An 18,116-nucleotide genomic window follows, 5' to 3' on the forward strand; every position below is an offset into this window, starting at 1 on the left:
TTGAGATTTCAATCACTAGATATTTGCATAACTATTCATATAGAATTAACAGTTCAACAAGGAAGTGATGTTTTTATTATTTGACCCTTAAACAAAAAAGCATACATCTCATTCAGGCTTTTTAAATGGAATCCTTCATGATAAATAATTAAAATGGCAGTGTTATCTTTCAAATTGTTAATGCAAAATATGATGACTGTTTATTGTTTAAAATAAAAGGTTTCTCGAACAGATATTCTAGGAAGTTTTAGATTTTGCATGTAATTAATACAGTCCACCTATCTCTCAAGTTTCAGTAAACTGAATTTGGGATATGATTGACTTAGATTCTGTAAATATCCACACGTTAGGCTGTATTATTCAAGAATGAGAGCATTAACTTTGGCGCTTTCACACTTAGAGATTACGTGGACAGGGTCTAAACATAACCAAGTTGCGCTATTTAAACTCGCACTGTACCAGCTTATCCTACAAGACCCTCCCAATATCTCTCTAAAATAAAGTGTGTAATACGAAAATGTGACGTTGTGATAAAATTTTACTTTTGTTTTGCTGTTTTCTTGAATTCCTTCAGTTTTATATTCTAACATTCATAGTAAATTTGTCTGCCCATGGAGTTAAATACATTTTTAAAAATAAGGTTGAGAAAGTGGATGAAAAATCAAATACTGATAATGCTATGGGATAGATATGGGAAACAGTTTATTGATTTGATGAATAATTTTCTTATTATATTTCATGTTTTTTCTGCGGTGTTATTGTGAATCGCTTTTGTGGCCGTAGAAGACACTTTTATCTCATCTATTTACATACAATATACACGAGACAAAAGCTTTTTGTAAAAAATTACAAATTAATTGTTAGGGCATTAACACATCCATTTAAGGGAACTTACAATTTTTTTTTCATAAACACAAAAAGTATTATTAGTTACCAATCGTAAATCCAGGGAAATTATCAAATAGACTTTCTAAACGTACGATATGGAATACAAATAAATTCCTTCTTATTCGTTTATTCTTAATTTATTATGTTAGTTTGATTCATCACTTGGGAGGTGAAAAAGCCAATAAAAAACTAAGAAGAAGATTCATACCATGGCCTTGGCTAATTCTGTCACTTGGAGCGCTGTCAATATTTAGGCCTTTATTGAGGGGGTATTGATAATAGCCATCTAGAATCTAGACATATATTTGAAGCCATTTATATTGTCTATTTTAATATCTATGATTTACAAACTGTCAGATTTCTGCTTTCTATGGATACGAATGCCAATAATAATAATCTTTTTATAAACGAGTATTTCCGATTTCGTCTCCCTCTGTTTATTTGTAGGTATACGCAATTATAATATGAATGTGATGTCCTTAATCCTTTTATATTATGCAATATCATGACTACACATCGTAAACATCTACTCAAGAATAGTATCAAACTATCTGTATCTTAAATCCTGACATCGTGAAAACTTAAAACAATATATTCTGTATTGGCTATATCATCGAATTATCCTATTCAAAGTAGTCGATTTATTTAACAATTGAATTTACTACCGTGGACGTGGACTATCAAAATCACAAATATGACTTTTATTAGATTCATGTTTTTGATATTACTGCCCCAAATATTTTGGTGCCAATGTAGTCCGGCTGCGGTTCACAGTCACTCTATTCATCAGGAACGAGTAGAAGATGGAAGTTACAGGGCGAGAGACGATAATCACATGAAAGATGGAGAACATTATTCTGAATTCGATCATGAAGCCATCATAGGTAATTTGAATTCTTCACTTGTTGAATGTTTATAATATTTGAAAATGCTTCACATTTTGTTTTACCTGGTAAAACTAACGGTCACGGTCTCTCTGTTTTCGGCTCTTTGATTTGTCTGGGAATTCGTTACAGTGGCCATTTCAAGATGGTGGTGCAGTGTATAATGTGTTTGTTGTTATTCGATTTTACCGTGTTGAAGTCAATAGGAAGTATATTGTTATGTACCTGTCTACTCTTTTTGTTTTCCTGCGCATAATTCCAGAAAACATGTTGAATTTAGTATGATTTAAACTATTCATACTTACGCAACACATTTAAGATTTTGGAAGAAACTCAATCCTTTCAGTACAAGAGCAACACAACAACTGCTACAACTTAAATAAATCATTAATCATTAGGTATCAAACATCGGTTGATTCTTATTTTTGCATGATGGCTCAATATATTTAAATGGATTATTTTTCAAATATGTGTTTATGAGGTTTGATTGATTATTACATACAGTCAAATTTGGTTATTACGAGGAAGATGGGACCGATTGAATTTGCTCGTTATAAGCGTTACTCGTTATACCAGAGAAAGGTTTTTTTATACAATCGCTATTGCACATTGTCACTAAGTAAACAAGTAAATACATATGTGTTCATATAATTCATACAGAAAATTAAAAAAAAATGATAGGGAAAATTATAATAAATGCTTACAAACATACCTATCACATGAAGACATTATTACATTTGAAATCATCGTTTCCAAATTGTTTTGCGAACTTTTCCGCTTGCGCCTTCAATATTGGTCCATCGATGAAAAATTCTGCGTTTCTTTGGATACAAAACCATTGGAGAAACGCTTCCGCGACATTAGTACGATCGCACTTTCTAAAATTTTTTGTGTCGGTGATATTCTTTTCGAATGCAGACAAATAAACATCCTTTTTTTTCCACAATTTTGACACTGTGGATGAAAATAGAGAAAACTTTGTACACACTTCAACATTTTTCGCACCACATTCGAATTTACGAAAAATTGCCACTTTTTCACAAATAATTGCCACTTTTTCACGAATTGAGAGACAATTCCTCTCATTAGTAAACATGTTTATAATTCAGGGGTTAGGTTTTAACTGATCTGGTCTAGAACTCATTTGACGTCACCCACTTGTAATGTTTATTGTGTATTGAAATAAGCATAGAACATTAAAAAATCTAAAAAAAACCCGTAAAAACCCCCGAAACAAGCATGTCATTCATTAACTACAAAAGCAGCTGTAAATTGTAACAATGTGCCCAACCGGCACTTACTAAGTTCACAAAGCATGGATTTTTCAAAAACCATATGTATTCATTTTTCAATATTGTTGGCCAAAAATCCAATTAGGTACCTAAACACTTACATAGCTATCATAAATATAATCCAATCCCAACGCCCTGCGGTATTTATCCTTTACGTTAGCCGACCATTAGGATTTTATTACTTATGTTCTTATTTCGAGAATGATGTTTTTAACAATTAAAGAATTTTTTGTATAATTTTTGACAATATTTTTGTTCGGTATGTCCGAGAAGTAGCTCGTTATAACAATGAATAATTGTATGGAAAAAAACATGTTCTAAAATGTCAACTAATGTCTCCTCGTTACATCCGAGGTCTCGCTATTTCCGTGATCGCTATAACCGAGTTCGACTGTATTTACATATTTTTTACAGCATTTAATTATTTATACAATAGGTTAATTGTGTAGTAAAAGTATACATACATATTTTTTGTTTCTGCTGGTCATAACTAAACTAACTAGGGATAGCTTCCCCGTTCTAAGGCAGTAAATAATGTCTTATTAAAAGTTATTTTGGTCATTAATATAATTAACTGAAATAAAACATTTTTATCCATTTTGATAGGTTTTCAAACTTAAAGTGAAACTTAGTTAAACTCCTAATGTTGTACTGGAAGTCTTATATTGGCAATAACCAGTTCAGTCTTAAACACATTATGTCATATTCCTTAATCGAAATATGTTATTCCAGGAAGTGTCAAAGATGCTGAAGAATATGATAAGCTACCTGTTGAAGAGTCAAAGAGAAGATTAGGTATCTTACTTTTGAAAATGGATACTAATGGAGACAAATTTATAAGCAGAGATGAATTGAGATCATGGATTCTTCGATCATTCATGTAATTTTTTTATTTATTTTTAGAAATGCTATGAATGCTTTTACTATTTTTTATTTGTTTATTCATATCAAATTATGTTAAATTTTACAAAATATATTCATGAACTTATTGTGGCTCTTTAGGCTGTGTCCATGTTGAGTCATAATATTTATCACGGAAAAAATGAAATTATAAGAAATAATTCAATTCAATGTATTTATTTAAAAATAACATATGCATGATAAACTTTAATTTAATGCGTACATATTATAAAAGGAAAAAATATGTAAAAGAGACTCATGTCAAAGTAGTAGGAGAATCCTGCTCTTGAAAACCCATTCAGATACTTGAAACAGATCAACATCCAGAGCGATGGTGTTCAGCATAGCGGTAGCCCTTCCAATATGCATAACCATCGGCAGGTTGGTCCTGTTTATTGGAATATGAAACAATCTATGCTGACATTGTCTTAGATAATTATCAGGAACGTACACACCAATGCTCATCACAATCTCAGTATTATCGACCATACTGCGCAATCATAGATAAAAATATGTTGTCAAATACAAACATATTCAGCATCGTAGCTAGGGACTGGCCAGGCAGATGGCTGCCAGGGGCGCAACCCTCAAGGGGACGCGCTTTGCAGACCCACAGCCTTCTTCTCTTCCTAAAATAAGTCTTTGGGGCACATAATTCAAATCTTGCCAGTGGCGCTCATGACCATAGCTATGACACTGAACATAATATTATATAATAACAATGTGAAGAATAACAAAATTTAGAAAACAGACAGGCGCTGTGGTGCAGTTGGTTATACAGCTAACTGTGAAACTGGCGTCGCCGGCTTGATTTCCGCCAGTTGCAAGAAAGAAATCCAAGAAAGATTTTATTCTCAATTGGTCTGGGTGTTGTGGTGTATTTTTCATACCTTCCTTCCATATTCTCTCTTTCCTACCTGCTAACAAGCCTCTGAAATAGAAGCTTGGCAGGTTATTCCTTTAAAAAATAAAAGAATAACAAAAATAACAAAAAGTACATAAAACATTGCGACGTTGAATACTCGTTGGCATTCTGTTGGGGCCTCTTTCCGTAGCAGCCCGACCATAAATTTGTCAATGATTCTTCCATATAAATTTGTCTGTTATCGAGTACCTTGAATAATTGGAATAATGGCTGATGGGTATGTCAAGGGATCGGAAGAATAACAAGAATTATTTTTGCGTGTTGTCAGTTTTCTTAATCTAAATACCAGTGGCTGAACTTGTGTCTCCCATTGCAATTTTTTGTCAATGATAATACCCAGGTATTTTATGTTATCTACTGGTTTCAAAAGCTGACACGAATTAACACAGTTAATTTGTAGCTTTAAACTGGTTTCAGGTGGTGACAATTTAGTTTTAGAAAGACGGAAAAAAAAGAAAGGATATATTAGAATAAAAATCTATGGATTTAATTTCCAAAGATAATCTTGAAAATTCTAATGATTTACTATAGTATTTAGTGTAAAAGAGAAATCACTAACACTTAGGAAAACAAAAATAAAAAGTGATGTTTAAACAATAACAAACTATTTTGATCTAAACCACTAAAATATTTTAAGCACAATAAACCGCTATCCACTCAAAAATATGTACGTGTTATTTAAAAAATACACATTATTTATGAAATGCAATGCTCCTGCCTCAAAATTTTGCAAAAAAATTACTGGTGGGATTAAATTTAATGGCAAATTAAACTTCATAATTGAAATTATTAAAAAAAAAAAATTATCACTCCAATTAAAGTGATGAATTACAGCACAGAACACCCTTGAGAAATATAACTTTTTTGTGTTTTTACCAGGAATCTAACCGGGAACCTTCCGTGCGTGAGTCAAGTATCTTAACCATTACACCACGGAGGCTGCCAATCTCAACAACAATGCTAAAAATTACTCAAAATAATACTAAATTAATGGTTTCAATTAGAATCCGGTTTTTAAATAAACTGCCCTTATTTAAATCAAGTAGCCCTTAATTTAATTATATTTATTTTGCTTTCACAGGAAATTGTCAGAAGAAGAAGCAAAAGAAAAGTTTGATGATGTGGATGTTGATCAAAATGGATTTGTAACATGGAAAGAATATATATCGGAGACATACGGATTAGAATCTGAATACAGAATTCCTGAAGACGAAAACGACAGTGAAGAATCTGTAAGAGTTGTTTTTATCTATCCGTCCCGTTCTGTAGTGCTTAGCACTTTTGGCTACATGCATGAGGTCTTGGGTTTGATTCTCAATAAGATTGAGATTAAATATTTATTAAAGAAGTGTTTTGCGCTAAGTAAAACATAGTCCCTATGCACCATTAGTTTCCTGATAAGAAAATGATAATAACTGTAACACTATAAGCTTTGCTACTTGTTTCTCCTTTTGTACAATTCTACTTTCGAAGTCTTATATTCCTAATAATAAATTTTTCTATTATCATTAATTTTTCAGATGATATCTGAGGACAAAATTATGTTTGATGCAGCTGATGAAAATAATGATGGAGTGTTGGATTTTCAAGAATTTGTTGTGTTTTTCAATCCAGAAGAACATCCCAAGATGCACTCATTAATAATTGAACAAACTTTAAAAGAAAAGGATTCAAATAATGATGGAAGAATCAGTTTTAAAGAATTCCTCGGTGACAAAGGTTGTATTTATCGAATGTATTTAAACTAAATTGAGAAAAGTAAATATTATATAAGTTAGAATTAAACAAATATTTTTTGCTTTAAAAAAAAGTTTTTGGAGACATTTTTAACCAGAGGTTTTATCTAACTTTTTGAAATTTAAAGCGTTTATTTTAATACCTCCCAGATCTAGGGTACAGTGTAACAAGTTTTTTTTAAATTATTTTTTTTATTGGAGTTGTAATAATATGTTGAGTACAGTGAGTTATTACAGTTTAATGAGTTATTACACATAATCTTTGCCTAGTTTCGGAATGACGATGAACCTGGCTTTTTTCCATGGAGTTGGAAAATGACATATTCTGAGACAAGTGTTGATAATACCAGTGACTAGATTTGTCAACATTGAAAATTTTTAAACAAACGTCTGAAGTGAAGTGATCTTCACCTGGCGCCTCACCTGGATTGAAATTATAAATGTAATTATAACAAGTAGGTAACAAGTGTAAGTGCAACGAGTAAGTGACTTCATAAAATCACTTATATTATAATTCACAAGCATGTTTTCTATTGTTTCTTTTTAATTAAGTCGATCCGAAGGATCAACTATTTATTAACTGTAAGAAAAGTGTTTATTAACCTTTTCTGTGCCACTAGGTATTGCCATGGTAGTTCTCAGAAGGCCGCAAAATTTTAGACAACTTTAAGAAACTCATTTGAACCGCTGTCGTGTCGAAAATTTCAATAATTCCTCGTGTCCTAGTGTTTCATCAAGGTTCTTACAGATGTCTCCGAGTGTATGAAATCTAAAATCGTTAGGAATACTTGACCTCGCTGCATAAAGCGCATACAAAGGCACGCATCTTTACTTACTATTTTTGAATGGCCTGCCCTCCAAGCACGGAAACGGAGAGCATATTAACGTGCTTGTGGGACCTAACCAGTTAAATAAATATAGACTTTTCTAAAATTAAATAAACCTTTTTTGTTACACCGTTCCCCATCTGACCCATTCTTATTGATTAACTTTCAATTTTAAAAAAATATATAGATTTTAAATTAGCCTCTTATGTGGTGAGAAGTGGACTTGTCCACGTTCCCATCATTTCATAAAGTGCACTCGCCAACGATTGTCGCATAACCAGCAATGGAAATGTATGATAATTACCGCTTTCATACGATAATTTGATGCCCAAAATAAGTGACAGTAATTTGATATACCTCAATCCCTGCCTTTAATTCTCTGTGATTCTGGATTTAGTGGTTGTGTTCCATTTAGTCAAGTGTCAAATTAATGACGATGGCGACACAAAATGTGATTTTTGACTTATGGCCATTATTGTCATTTAGAGAAATACATAATCTTTGTTTGCATTCCCAAATAACCTTGACTAAATGAAAAAGAGACAGATAATACATAACTTTCCTGTAAATTGAAGCCAAATAATAAAGTAACAATCCAATAATAATATTTTTCAGGATATGATCATGACAAAGAATGGATTGCTGTGGAAAAGGATAAGTTTGATCATGAATATGATTTAGATCAAGATGGTTTCTTGAGCGGTAAAGAAATACAAGGATGGATGATACCTAATAACAAGTAAGTTTTTTAACCCTAAATTTGTTGCAACAGAGAGGGAAAACATATTTGAGGAGGGAATGTGGAAGTCTAGGCATTTACAAGGCTAATGACCGGTCATTGGCTGGTTTAAGTGGCCACTATACATACTGTTTAAGTTTTCAAACTTTTACCACTATTTATTTTATTTTATTCAGAAAACATACAGTCATACATAATAAGTATTAAAAACAACAATTTTTTAATATAAAAAAGACCAATTAAGTTTTCATAAATTATGCAAAAGATTTAAACATTGAATGTGACTAAAAAAATTAAATAAATAAGAAATTCAAGTGAGAAAACAATAATTGCTAACATTTGCGTTTTCTATGGAGGTTATCGTTGGTAATAAATTAGAATAAATAAAAATACCAAATGCACACTTCGAGCCATTCACGCACACACACATGAACGCACATATAAAACATACACAAACATATACATTACATGTGGCACATATACATAGCATAAACCACTCAAGATGCACATTCAGCAACTTCCCAAATAATCGACCCCATGAAGAAATTTTCTGTATAAATGCAACAGTTAAAAATGTCCACATCAATACTGAGTCCATTATAATTCCACTATGTACTCAAGTTACCAAAAACTGTCACTCTACATTGGTTTTATCACATTTTAATAAATAAATCATATTCCCTATTCTAATCTTCCTAATCAACTATCATTTTTTGCTTTTTACTACTACCAGATAAATCATTCTATTTTAGAAATGACAATTAAAATTTATTTTTATTACATATTAAAACTTCTATATTTTTTATTCAGCAAAATTAAAGTTATGTACTCAAAACCGATTTATATATATTTCACGTATTTCTGTGAATAGGTCATAGGTTTGGTTCTCTGTATGTTTTGTTCGTTATATTATTTCACATGTATTACTGTTGATATCCCCAGTATAATATATATACATTTATATATATATATATAGTATACACAACATAGGACTTTTAGTCTCATGGAGTTGGGACTTATGTCTCAAATAATGTACAATAAACTTATGTTTGTAAATAAATAGTAGATAAATCAAATAAAAAGTAACAAATTTTTAAAACTTATTGGTTTGGTTAATATGGTTTGTACATATATATTTACTATTCTTTCGTGTCCGGGCGGATGAAGAATATAGTATATGAAATAGATCCAGAACCCAGGACAATTTTTTTTGACTTGATAGCTACTCTCAGTTAAATTTCTTGTATAAGGAAATTTAGTGTAGTGGTTGGCGCATTCGCCTACCATGCTTGAGATCCTGGTTCGTTTCCTTGCAGCGTGGATGTAAAATATGGTACCTGAAGCATTAAACCGATCACCTTGCCTCTATATGATGACCGAGACACGCTGCATTTGGTACACCAATGCAGTGCCATATGCACCACTGGGTGTAAATAGCCGGCTGATAATGATGATATTTGAAATTTATGATTATTTTATACTTCTCAATTTCCATTTCTTTAAATCTAGCTTTAAGATAAAGCTAGTAAAACTCACATTTTATTATGTATATTTTATTTTATAAAATAGACATAATAAAATGTTAAATTTTTGAATTTCTTTTTTATTATATTCATATTTTACATTATTTCATTTTTCTTTGCAGCGACATTGCTGATGATGAAGTAGAACATCTGTTTAGTTCTTCTGATGATGATCAAGATTCAAAATTGTCATTTGAAGAAGTTATTGAACATCATGACATATTTGTGGGCAGTGAAGCTACTGATTACGGAGATCACCTTTTGGGGTCACATTTTGATGATGAGCTTTAATTTTCACAACACTTTTTTATTTTTTTCACAATCAAAAATAATGCCATGGCAAGTCTTGTCTTTTCTCATCCAATCTCAGACAATATTACAAATATAAAACATTACTGTTATTTTTCAAACTGTTCAAAATTTTCAGTTAGTTCAGTTATGATTTTAATTATTATATTTAAAGAATACCAGAGGAATTTTGAGTTCTGCAATAATTAAATAAACTCAAATATTAAAAATCTCTACATATTCCTTTATTCTGTTAATAATAACAATTCACAGTCTTCATCTATTCATTTTTAGATAATTTTTACTTCCATCTGTATGTGTCTTAGGTTTAAAGCTAAATCTCCATTATGTTTTTCCCTGTGAAATCTCATTGAGTGAATTTATTTCTAGTCTCATTTTTATATCGGTATAAAATATGCACTTTTCATTTATGTTCCTAAGAATGTTACATAATACATTAAAATGCTGTTACTTCCAAGTTAAAACTTGCCCATATGCAACTCTTCACAACTTACTGATCCATATTCAACCAGAACATTAAATGATGATTGTCTTATTTTATTAATAATTACATAACTTTGAGTTAAAGTTAATCATGATATGTGTATTGTGTTTGAGTCTATTTAACAATTCTTGTTTAAATTTAAGATAAATAACAATAGTCTCCAATGGGTTACATTGCCTTATATTTCTTTGACTTCTTCATTTTTAAGTGATTTTTTTAATGAAATACATTAGATATTTTATAGTTGTTCATAATGTTTTAAATTATGACGGTTCTTAAATTATTTCTTTAAATTCTGATATGTTTTTAACAATACTTTTTTTACAATACTTTTTTTACACTACTTTCTTCCTGATATATTTATGTCTACCAATATGTGCCATATTAAAAATTTTACAATAATGTGTTACAAACTGCATGTTATGAGTGCACAAAATACTTCAAAATATTTACTATATGTTATAATTTTACAAAAAAGATCAGTATTTAGTTTTAACTTTATTTTATTTTATGTACCTGTACCTATTTTAAATAAAAATCCTATAAATCGCTGTTTTTTTATCTTAACATTTTTCTCGGTTGTTTACTTTTAGATTTTAAAAAAGTAATAATGTTGCTGTAAAAAAAAAATCTTCTAAATACTGTTTGCAAAACAGTGAAGAAGGTAAAAAATAAGCAAAATTAAAACACAAGCAAACATATTAGGCACTGTCTATTCTAGGTAGAGTTTATACCAGTTCTGAGGTAGACGGTATTTTTGTTTTTGAATATAAAAATACATCAATTTTTTTATTAAAGTTGTCTAAAGATACTTGATGCGAAATTGAATAATATATAAAAAATATGATGATCTTCCAAAAAAACTTACAAATTCTATGGGTGCATTATTAAATTGAAGTGTATGTGCACAGGTCATAGAATTAAGAATAGTCCAGAAATCGCATACGCGCATCAAACAGAAGGCGACTAATCTACTCTTAAAACAGTAGTTTTATGTTTTGACCTGTTAGTTTCTTTGTAGACATCGCTCAGTACGCAACTCCTGATTTGAATTCAACTATGCCATTTAGTGTCGTTTTAAAGTGTAGAAATACTGCTGGGATCTTAAAGAAACAGGATGGGATCACATTTCATGCGTAATTAGCAAATTTATGTCCAAGTATCAAATGCATTACTTAAAATTGAATTATTTTTCCATCTGTCTGATTGTCGAAGAAAACAAAATGGTCATTTCCTTAGTGTTGTCAGTGTAGTAATTTTTTTTACCCTACTTTGCTCATCTTATGAAAATCGGACCTAGGATTAAACACCGCCGTGGAGGACATTTGACTGACATTATCTCTAAAACATCAAATATTATTTAACATGATATAAAAATATCCATTTTATGTAAAATAAAATTTGTTTTATATTTTAAGTTCAAAGTTGATTTATTCAATTACTCTTATTAAATGACCCTTTTCTTATCTACTCTGTTGTGTCAATTAATGTTTCCGCGTGCACAATAAAATTTTAGAGAAATTAACAGATTGCCTTTTTTTTTACCTTACATTTGTGCTATGATTATTTTTTTCCCATCGTGCAGCATTACGCGGCGACTTCACAAATGCGCGCGGCGAAAGTAGGGGGATTATTGGACACAGTCCGATGTATTCAAATATGATTCTACACTCCTTCTGGACTGTTCTTAATTCTATAGCACAGGTGTTGTTTTTTTTTTATAAAATTTTCATGGTACTGGTGTAAATCTATTTGCATAAATAATTATGTACTTGATTAGATCGGTGCATTTGTAACTAAGAAGCTACATTATATTATCATGTACAATATGGAGCAGAGATTGTATAGCAACAAGTGAATATTGAGTGCTTCTGGATGATATGACGACTCTCATTACAAATGTTAAAAAAATATTCTTTTTTTAAAACTTTCTCATTTACATCTCAACTGTCAAATGTTGTCAAGACAGGATGGCATGTTATACAAGTTATAATATTATGTGTTTCATCATCCTTTAACAAATCATTGATAAGCTTCTATTTTTTACATTCACCTGAAGTAATACAACAATAAATTATTCTCTCGAGGTATAAAATAATGACGCAAAATGCTTGCGGAAATCAAAGCATCAAAGTTTTTAATCTGTATCCAAAATATCAATCACTCGATATATTAAATGAAGTAAACAGAATGTATGAAACAAAATTAAAAATGGCAGAGTGTGACAATCCCAAAAATGAACAGGTATAATTTAGATCTAAATTTGTTGCAACAGAGGGAAAACATTTTTGAGGAGGTAATATGCAAGTCTCTCATTTACAGGGCTTATGACCTGTTGGCTGGTTTTTGTAAAACACATGCTCAAACATTCTACATAATATAAGTTACACAGTGTGTAAAGTGGCCACTTAAACCAGCCATTGACAGGTCATAAGCCCTGTAGATGCCTAGAATTCTATATTACCTTCTCTTAAATGTTCTTCATCTCTGTTGTAATATGTTAATATTTGTAAATATTAACCAGCCATTTTTTTTATTTAAACTCAGCTGGACAGCATCACAACATGCTATCTCATTCTTTTCCTGTGCCTTGAATGTAGACCCTGGATATATTTCAGTTTTTTGTCGTAATTATTTCATGTACATAGAGTGCATATCGCACCTTCGGTGCAACAAAGTCACAATTCAAGACACTTTTTTTGTTACGTCTTTTATTAGTATTGAAAAAAAAACAGAATAAGCTTTAAACTTGAAACTATAGCAAAAACAATTAATTGTATCAAGATTAAAAACCTACTGCAAATAGAAATCTAGTAATAAGGCAATAAATGCAAAAAAAAACTTAAAAAGTCCCCTGTAAAATCAAAAAATAAGCTATTGTGCCTTTGTTGCACCGAAGATGCGATAATATGTATAGTCCATTATCAATATCTTAAAGGTTTTTAACTCAAAGTAAAAATGTCTCGATGATGGTGACTAAGTATATAAATAAATATTGGTATAATTATTGTTCTTCTACACTGTTATTTGATTCTATATATTATTCTTTTTGACCTTTGTTTTAGTAGCTGATAGAATCTATTCTAAAGAAATGGGTACGTGATCTGCTTGATCAAAATATACTCTTAGTAAAAACTGTTGAATCTCTTGAAACTGCCTCAGCTAAGAATGTTCAATTAGGAGCAAGGAACACCACCACCCAATCAAAGGTTTTGACATATGCCTCAATTTATAATAACAATAAATTCATTACAAGAATGATCAATGACAATAATGAGGAAGTTCAGTGGTTTTTTTTATTTATTTATTTGTTAATAGACTTTCAAACTAATTCAATTAAGAAATATACATATATCGTATTATCATTATGATTTTAAGTTTTTCAATTTGGAAATTATTCCTCCCGTGACATCATGAGTTGTCGTCGGTGAGTTGTGCTTACATTTAAAAGTAGAATCCCATAGCTGTCAAAATACACTAAACATTGAAAAAAATGGCCGGAAAACCGGAAATCTATCACAACACTATAATTGATTGGTTAGTTCACAAGAACTTGTGACATCTTAAAGTAGTTCATTTTTATTAAACCGTTTTTATTCATTTTTTCATACATTTTCTAGAAACAGTGCCGTGCAATTAAATGCTCTAATTTTTACCGCATGTAAGAAAATCATTTTTTATATTTTTCATTTCCCGTAGCACTCATTGCGGATTCACATATAAAAGCACATCTCATCAGTATTCATAAATGCGTAACTCGTTTTAATTACTTCTTTTTTAATAAATATATGTTTTTTGCTGTTACAGTGTATCACATGCTCTCAAACAATTGGTGAAAAATACAGGCAATCCACGTAATGTTCATATGTTTTACTTATATTTTAATAACAATGTCTCTAATAATTGTGATATTGTGTTAACCGTGATTATTCATTACATATATTTTGCCCATGGTACACGATTTTATATGCAAACACAAAAACAAATACAATTATTCTTATTTGAAATACTAACATAATAATAATTTATCAATAATTTGAACTAAATAAGTGTGAAATTAATATATATAATTAAAGTTAAACCCAAAATTATTTATGTTTCAGGCAACAAATATCTTTTGAAAACACTTCTCTCCCATCAAAGTTTTCTGAGGTAATAACATTTATTTTATTAGAAATATCATAATGTGTAACACGTCTGGTTATATTTCAACTATATTTATTGATTCAGTTCATACATGACATACAGTACAATCACTAGAAAATTAAAGAAATATAATATCGTTGGTTACACAGGTTGACAAGCACTGACTTTACAGATTGAGAGGCAGCAGAGTTATCGTTTCAAGACGCGGGTTTGATTTACGGTTCCGGGTGGCCAAAACATGTGTTTCGGGCACCCGAGCTCTTTCTTCCTAGTAACTGATGTCTCGCACCGTATTCTTACTTATCTGAATAGGTACCAGGGATCAATTACTACGATCTGGGTCAGTCAAATTATATGTCTGGCCAAAGAACCCGGTTGTACCAAATAAGGTAAGCAGGGGCTGACAATATAACATGATCGTACGGGATGAGAGCCAAGACGTAGGCCTAGTACCAAAGAGTTCCAAATAAGGAAAGCAAGCTGGTTCGCTAGTAAAGCCCTGAGTAGATGTCTTTGCCAAAAAGTACCAAGAAGATAGGTAAACAGAGAGGTTAGAGGACGACCTTGATTACTCTGAGTTCTACAGCTAATAATCTGCATTATAAAGGTCGAAATTCAGTGGGGATGACAAATTTAGGGGTCTCGCGGGGCATGGGGCAAGCGGGGGTAGCTACAGGGACGTCAAAAGGGCATCGTATTGGAATGTGATAGAGTATGCAAACGGACTGCACATGTTAGAGGAGTCGTTAATACGTAACTATGTTGCAGTTGAATAGGATAGCAATGTGCGAAAAAATGTATTGGGATTAAAACAGGTGTTAACAAAGTAGTTTATTTTCTATGCACACTCATTTTACAGTGGTCAAATTGAGACTTTTTATTTTAGGAACTACGTGGTATTCAATGTGTGTTAGAAAAAAAACTTGATGACAAACAAAGAGAAATGAACACTTTACAAAAAAAGGTTATGTTATTACAAGAAAAATTTCAAAATGCTCAATTTCAAATGCAATTTAAAGATGAAATTATTAGAGAAATGAGAAAACAATTAAAGAGTTCTAAAGTACGTTGCCCTTGTAATTATTTTCCCTTGCTTGAATAGTATTTTTTATAAAAAAAAATATTTGCATTTTTACAGCCATTTTCATTTTTTTTGGCCTTTATAAACGAGTTGTAAATACCTCATTATTAGAAAATGGGAATCAAGTTGGTGAAGAGTGGGATTCGAACCATGGAGCTTTGATCCGTAAGTCCGAGACTCTAGCCGCGGGACCACAACTCGTTTCAATTTCGGAACGATTATCTTTTTAACAAAGAGTAAAATGTAAACAATATGTTTCTTTTTTGGGTGATACCGTGTGTGTTGGATTTTTTCCGACGTTTCGGTTACCATTGCAGGAGCCATCTTCAGGATAAACTGTCTAAAAACCAAAAAAGAAACATATTGATAACAGTGACCGTGAAAACCTTCACACCTGCCTAAGTAAAGAGTAAAGCTTCCTTTATTTTCATTGTCTGTGATATTAATAATATAAAAATAATACCTACCTAGGTATATTAATTTTATGTTTTTTAATGTCTCCCAAAACTTCTTTCCAACAGGTGAATAAACATTTATTGAAAACATTCTAACTTTTCGCCATGGTCTCTTCAAAAGTTTTATATGAATGTTATGTTTTATCAAGACTGTTATAAACATAATTTGTGATTGTAATTTTATTTTGTATTCGATGATTTTATTTATTTTCATAAACATTTTTTCCCTAATGACTTATTATTTCGCTTTTTTAATACTATTTAAATATTCTAAATAAAAAACTTTTTTTTGTTAGTGGAACAATTTTTTCATTATTGCTACACCTAATTAATTTATTTAACTAGTTTTAGTCCAAATTATTTTTTTTATCTTTAATATTATTTACTTACCAACTGAAGATATAATTAATGTCCAAATATATGTTTATGAATAATAGTGATTCACAGTCATGCTTAAAACACAAAATAATACCGAAATGTCTTTATATATTTATAAGGACTTGTTTTTATAACTAGAAAATACATAATATAAATTATTCTTTCAGTGAGAGGCTGTCCAGGCCCGCTTCCTGTATCTGTTACGCACGCGATTAATCCAAAATGTCATTTTTTTTGTATGATTTCTTCCATTATCTACCTGTATTAGCTTTCACCTGCTTATTCAGAGCGCATTGCTATCTTCATAATTTAACCCCGTTACGCTTTAAGCTAGAGTCTAGCTGTCTGCTAATATCATGCAAGTGGCTGACTCATTCTAGTATATCCTTATCTTCTCTTATCTCGCAGTTGTGCGCGAGTACATTATTATCGCCAATCAAGCCGCAAACTTGAATATAGCAAAATTGGAATGTACAAACATGCAAATAATGAATATTTTCTCTCAAATATTATCAAGATAATTTTAACAACAAAATTAATGACTCCATAGCAGGTATTGCCAGTGCAATGATGATTGCACTGACAATACGAAAAAATAATTCTAAATTAGAAAATTAATTATTTTGTGTTTTGGAAATAAACCATAAAAAAGTACCTCGGTAGTCTAGGTACCTACTGATCAATGAAAAGTATTTTTCTTTTATCCAAATAGTTTAAGTATATACCGTCAATTTGTCTGTCACCCTTAATTAAATTTTCCCAATTCTGAAGGTGATTAGTTCATTAACTTGTTAGTAAACCGGAAAAAACAAGACCGATTGGGAGAACCAGAACCGTTACCACCCCTCCACCGCCCAAATAATTCAAGCCTATTAAGTCCAAAAAAAGAAAATCATTGTTCATAAATACACTCTATTCCTTGCACCACCCTCCTATTCAAAACGAAAACCTAGCATCAACCTATTCAAAATCTAGCATCCTAGTCAAGACATATCAACTAATCTATCAACCGACCTATCAAACAACCTAACAACTAACAACATACCTTGTTAACCACACGCAATATGAAAACCCAATCCTACCTAGGACAGCGTCCCCAATCAGATAATAAAAGATAATCAGAATTGAAGTAATCATTTCTTGAAAAATTATTTCTAGCAATCCTTACGTCTAGGTTTGTCATTTCCTCCTGGAGTACGTCGCCAAATTAATTCTAATATGCAGAGCCCATTCTGAAAGACCAGAGGCTTTTCAAAGGAACCTCTTGCTGGCAGTCATCAATCTGGAAAGTTATCAAGCAATGGTCACTTGACACCTCATGATTGTGTACCTCCCACCCCGATACCCTACGCACGAGACTCTCCAAAACAAGTGTCAGGTCAATATTACTCTTCCTGCAGGGCCCCGAAAAAGTTTTTAACTGCCCCTCTGAGTTAAGCAAAATTAACCCCGAACTCGGCACAAAATCTTCAACTGCATCTTGCCTTGGGGTACGATAATGCACAGCGTCATACCAGACTAGTGAGCTCGCGTTAAAATTCCCGCCGAT

General features: G+C 31.3%; 2 protein-coding genes across 3 annotated transcripts; both read left to right on the forward strand.

The window, feature by feature from the left end:
- The first annotated feature begins 1,240 nt into the window (after positions 1 to 1,240).
- On the forward strand, positions 1,241 to 12,032 carry LOC148272333 (reticulocalbin-2-like). Its single transcript, XM_088240171.1, has 6 exons — positions 1,241 to 1,772; positions 3,797 to 3,944; positions 5,971 to 6,121; positions 6,410 to 6,608; positions 8,068 to 8,191; positions 9,837 to 12,032. The coding sequence occupies exons 1-6, from the start codon at positions 1,583 to 1,585 to the stop codon at positions 10,003 to 10,005; spliced, it is 981 nt and encodes a 326-aa protein (XP_088096297.1). The 5' UTR covers positions 1,241 to 1,582; the 3' UTR covers positions 10,006 to 12,032.
- Positions 12,033 to 12,143: 111 nt separating this feature from the next.
- LOC148272334 (uncharacterized) lies at positions 12,144 to 16,414 on the forward strand. Of its 2 annotated transcripts, none has more exons than XM_088240173.1 (6): positions 12,144 to 12,751; positions 13,576 to 13,716; positions 14,315 to 14,361; positions 14,611 to 14,659; positions 15,540 to 15,716; positions 16,256 to 16,414. In XM_088240173.1, exons 1-6 carry the CDS (start codon positions 12,605 to 12,607, stop codon positions 16,283 to 16,285), a joined length of 591 nt encoding a protein of 196 aa, XP_088096299.1. In that variant the 5' UTR covers positions 12,144 to 12,604; the 3' UTR covers positions 16,286 to 16,414. The 2 variants fall into 2 exon arrangements, with proteins under 2 accessions (XP_088096299.1, XP_088096300.1); XM_088240174.1 differs by having other exon boundaries at positions 13,576 to 13,602.
- The last annotated feature ends 1,702 nt before the right edge of the window (positions 16,415 to 18,116 follow it).

Source organism: Micrasema longulum, unplaced genomic scaffold (assembly GCF_059751315.1).
Source record: "Micrasema longulum isolate JH-2025_06_02 unplaced genomic scaffold, ASM5975131v1 h1tg002372l, whole genome shotgun sequence".
NCBI classification, from domain to species: Eukaryota; Metazoa; Arthropoda; class Insecta; order Trichoptera; family Brachycentridae; genus Micrasema; species Micrasema longulum.

Bases quoted from the DNA above. Each gene is read 5' to 3' on its own strand.
- LOC148272333 (XM_088240171.1), top strand. From the start codon at position 1,583: ATGACTTTTATTAGATTCATGTTTTTGATATTACTGCCCCAAATATTT. The intron at 3,945-5,970 runs GTAATTTTTTTA...TTGCTTTCACAG, and splicing joins TGGATTCTTCGATCATTCAT to GAAATTGTCAGAAGAAGAAG. The intron at 8,192-9,836 runs GTAAGTTTTTTA...TTTTCTTTGCAG, and splicing joins TGGATGATACCTAATAACAA to CGACATTGCTGATGATGAAG.
- LOC148272334 (XM_088240173.1), top strand. From the start codon at position 12,605: ATGACGCAAAATGCTTGCGGAAATCAAAGCATCAAAGTTTTTAATCTG. The intron at 14,362-14,610 runs GTAATGTTCATA...TTTATGTTTCAG, and splicing joins GAAAAATACAGGCAATCCAC to GCAACAAATATCTTTTGAAA. The intron at 15,717-16,255 runs GTACGTTGCCCT...TCTTTCCAACAG, and splicing joins AACAATTAAAGAGTTCTAAA to GTGAATAAACATTTATTGAA.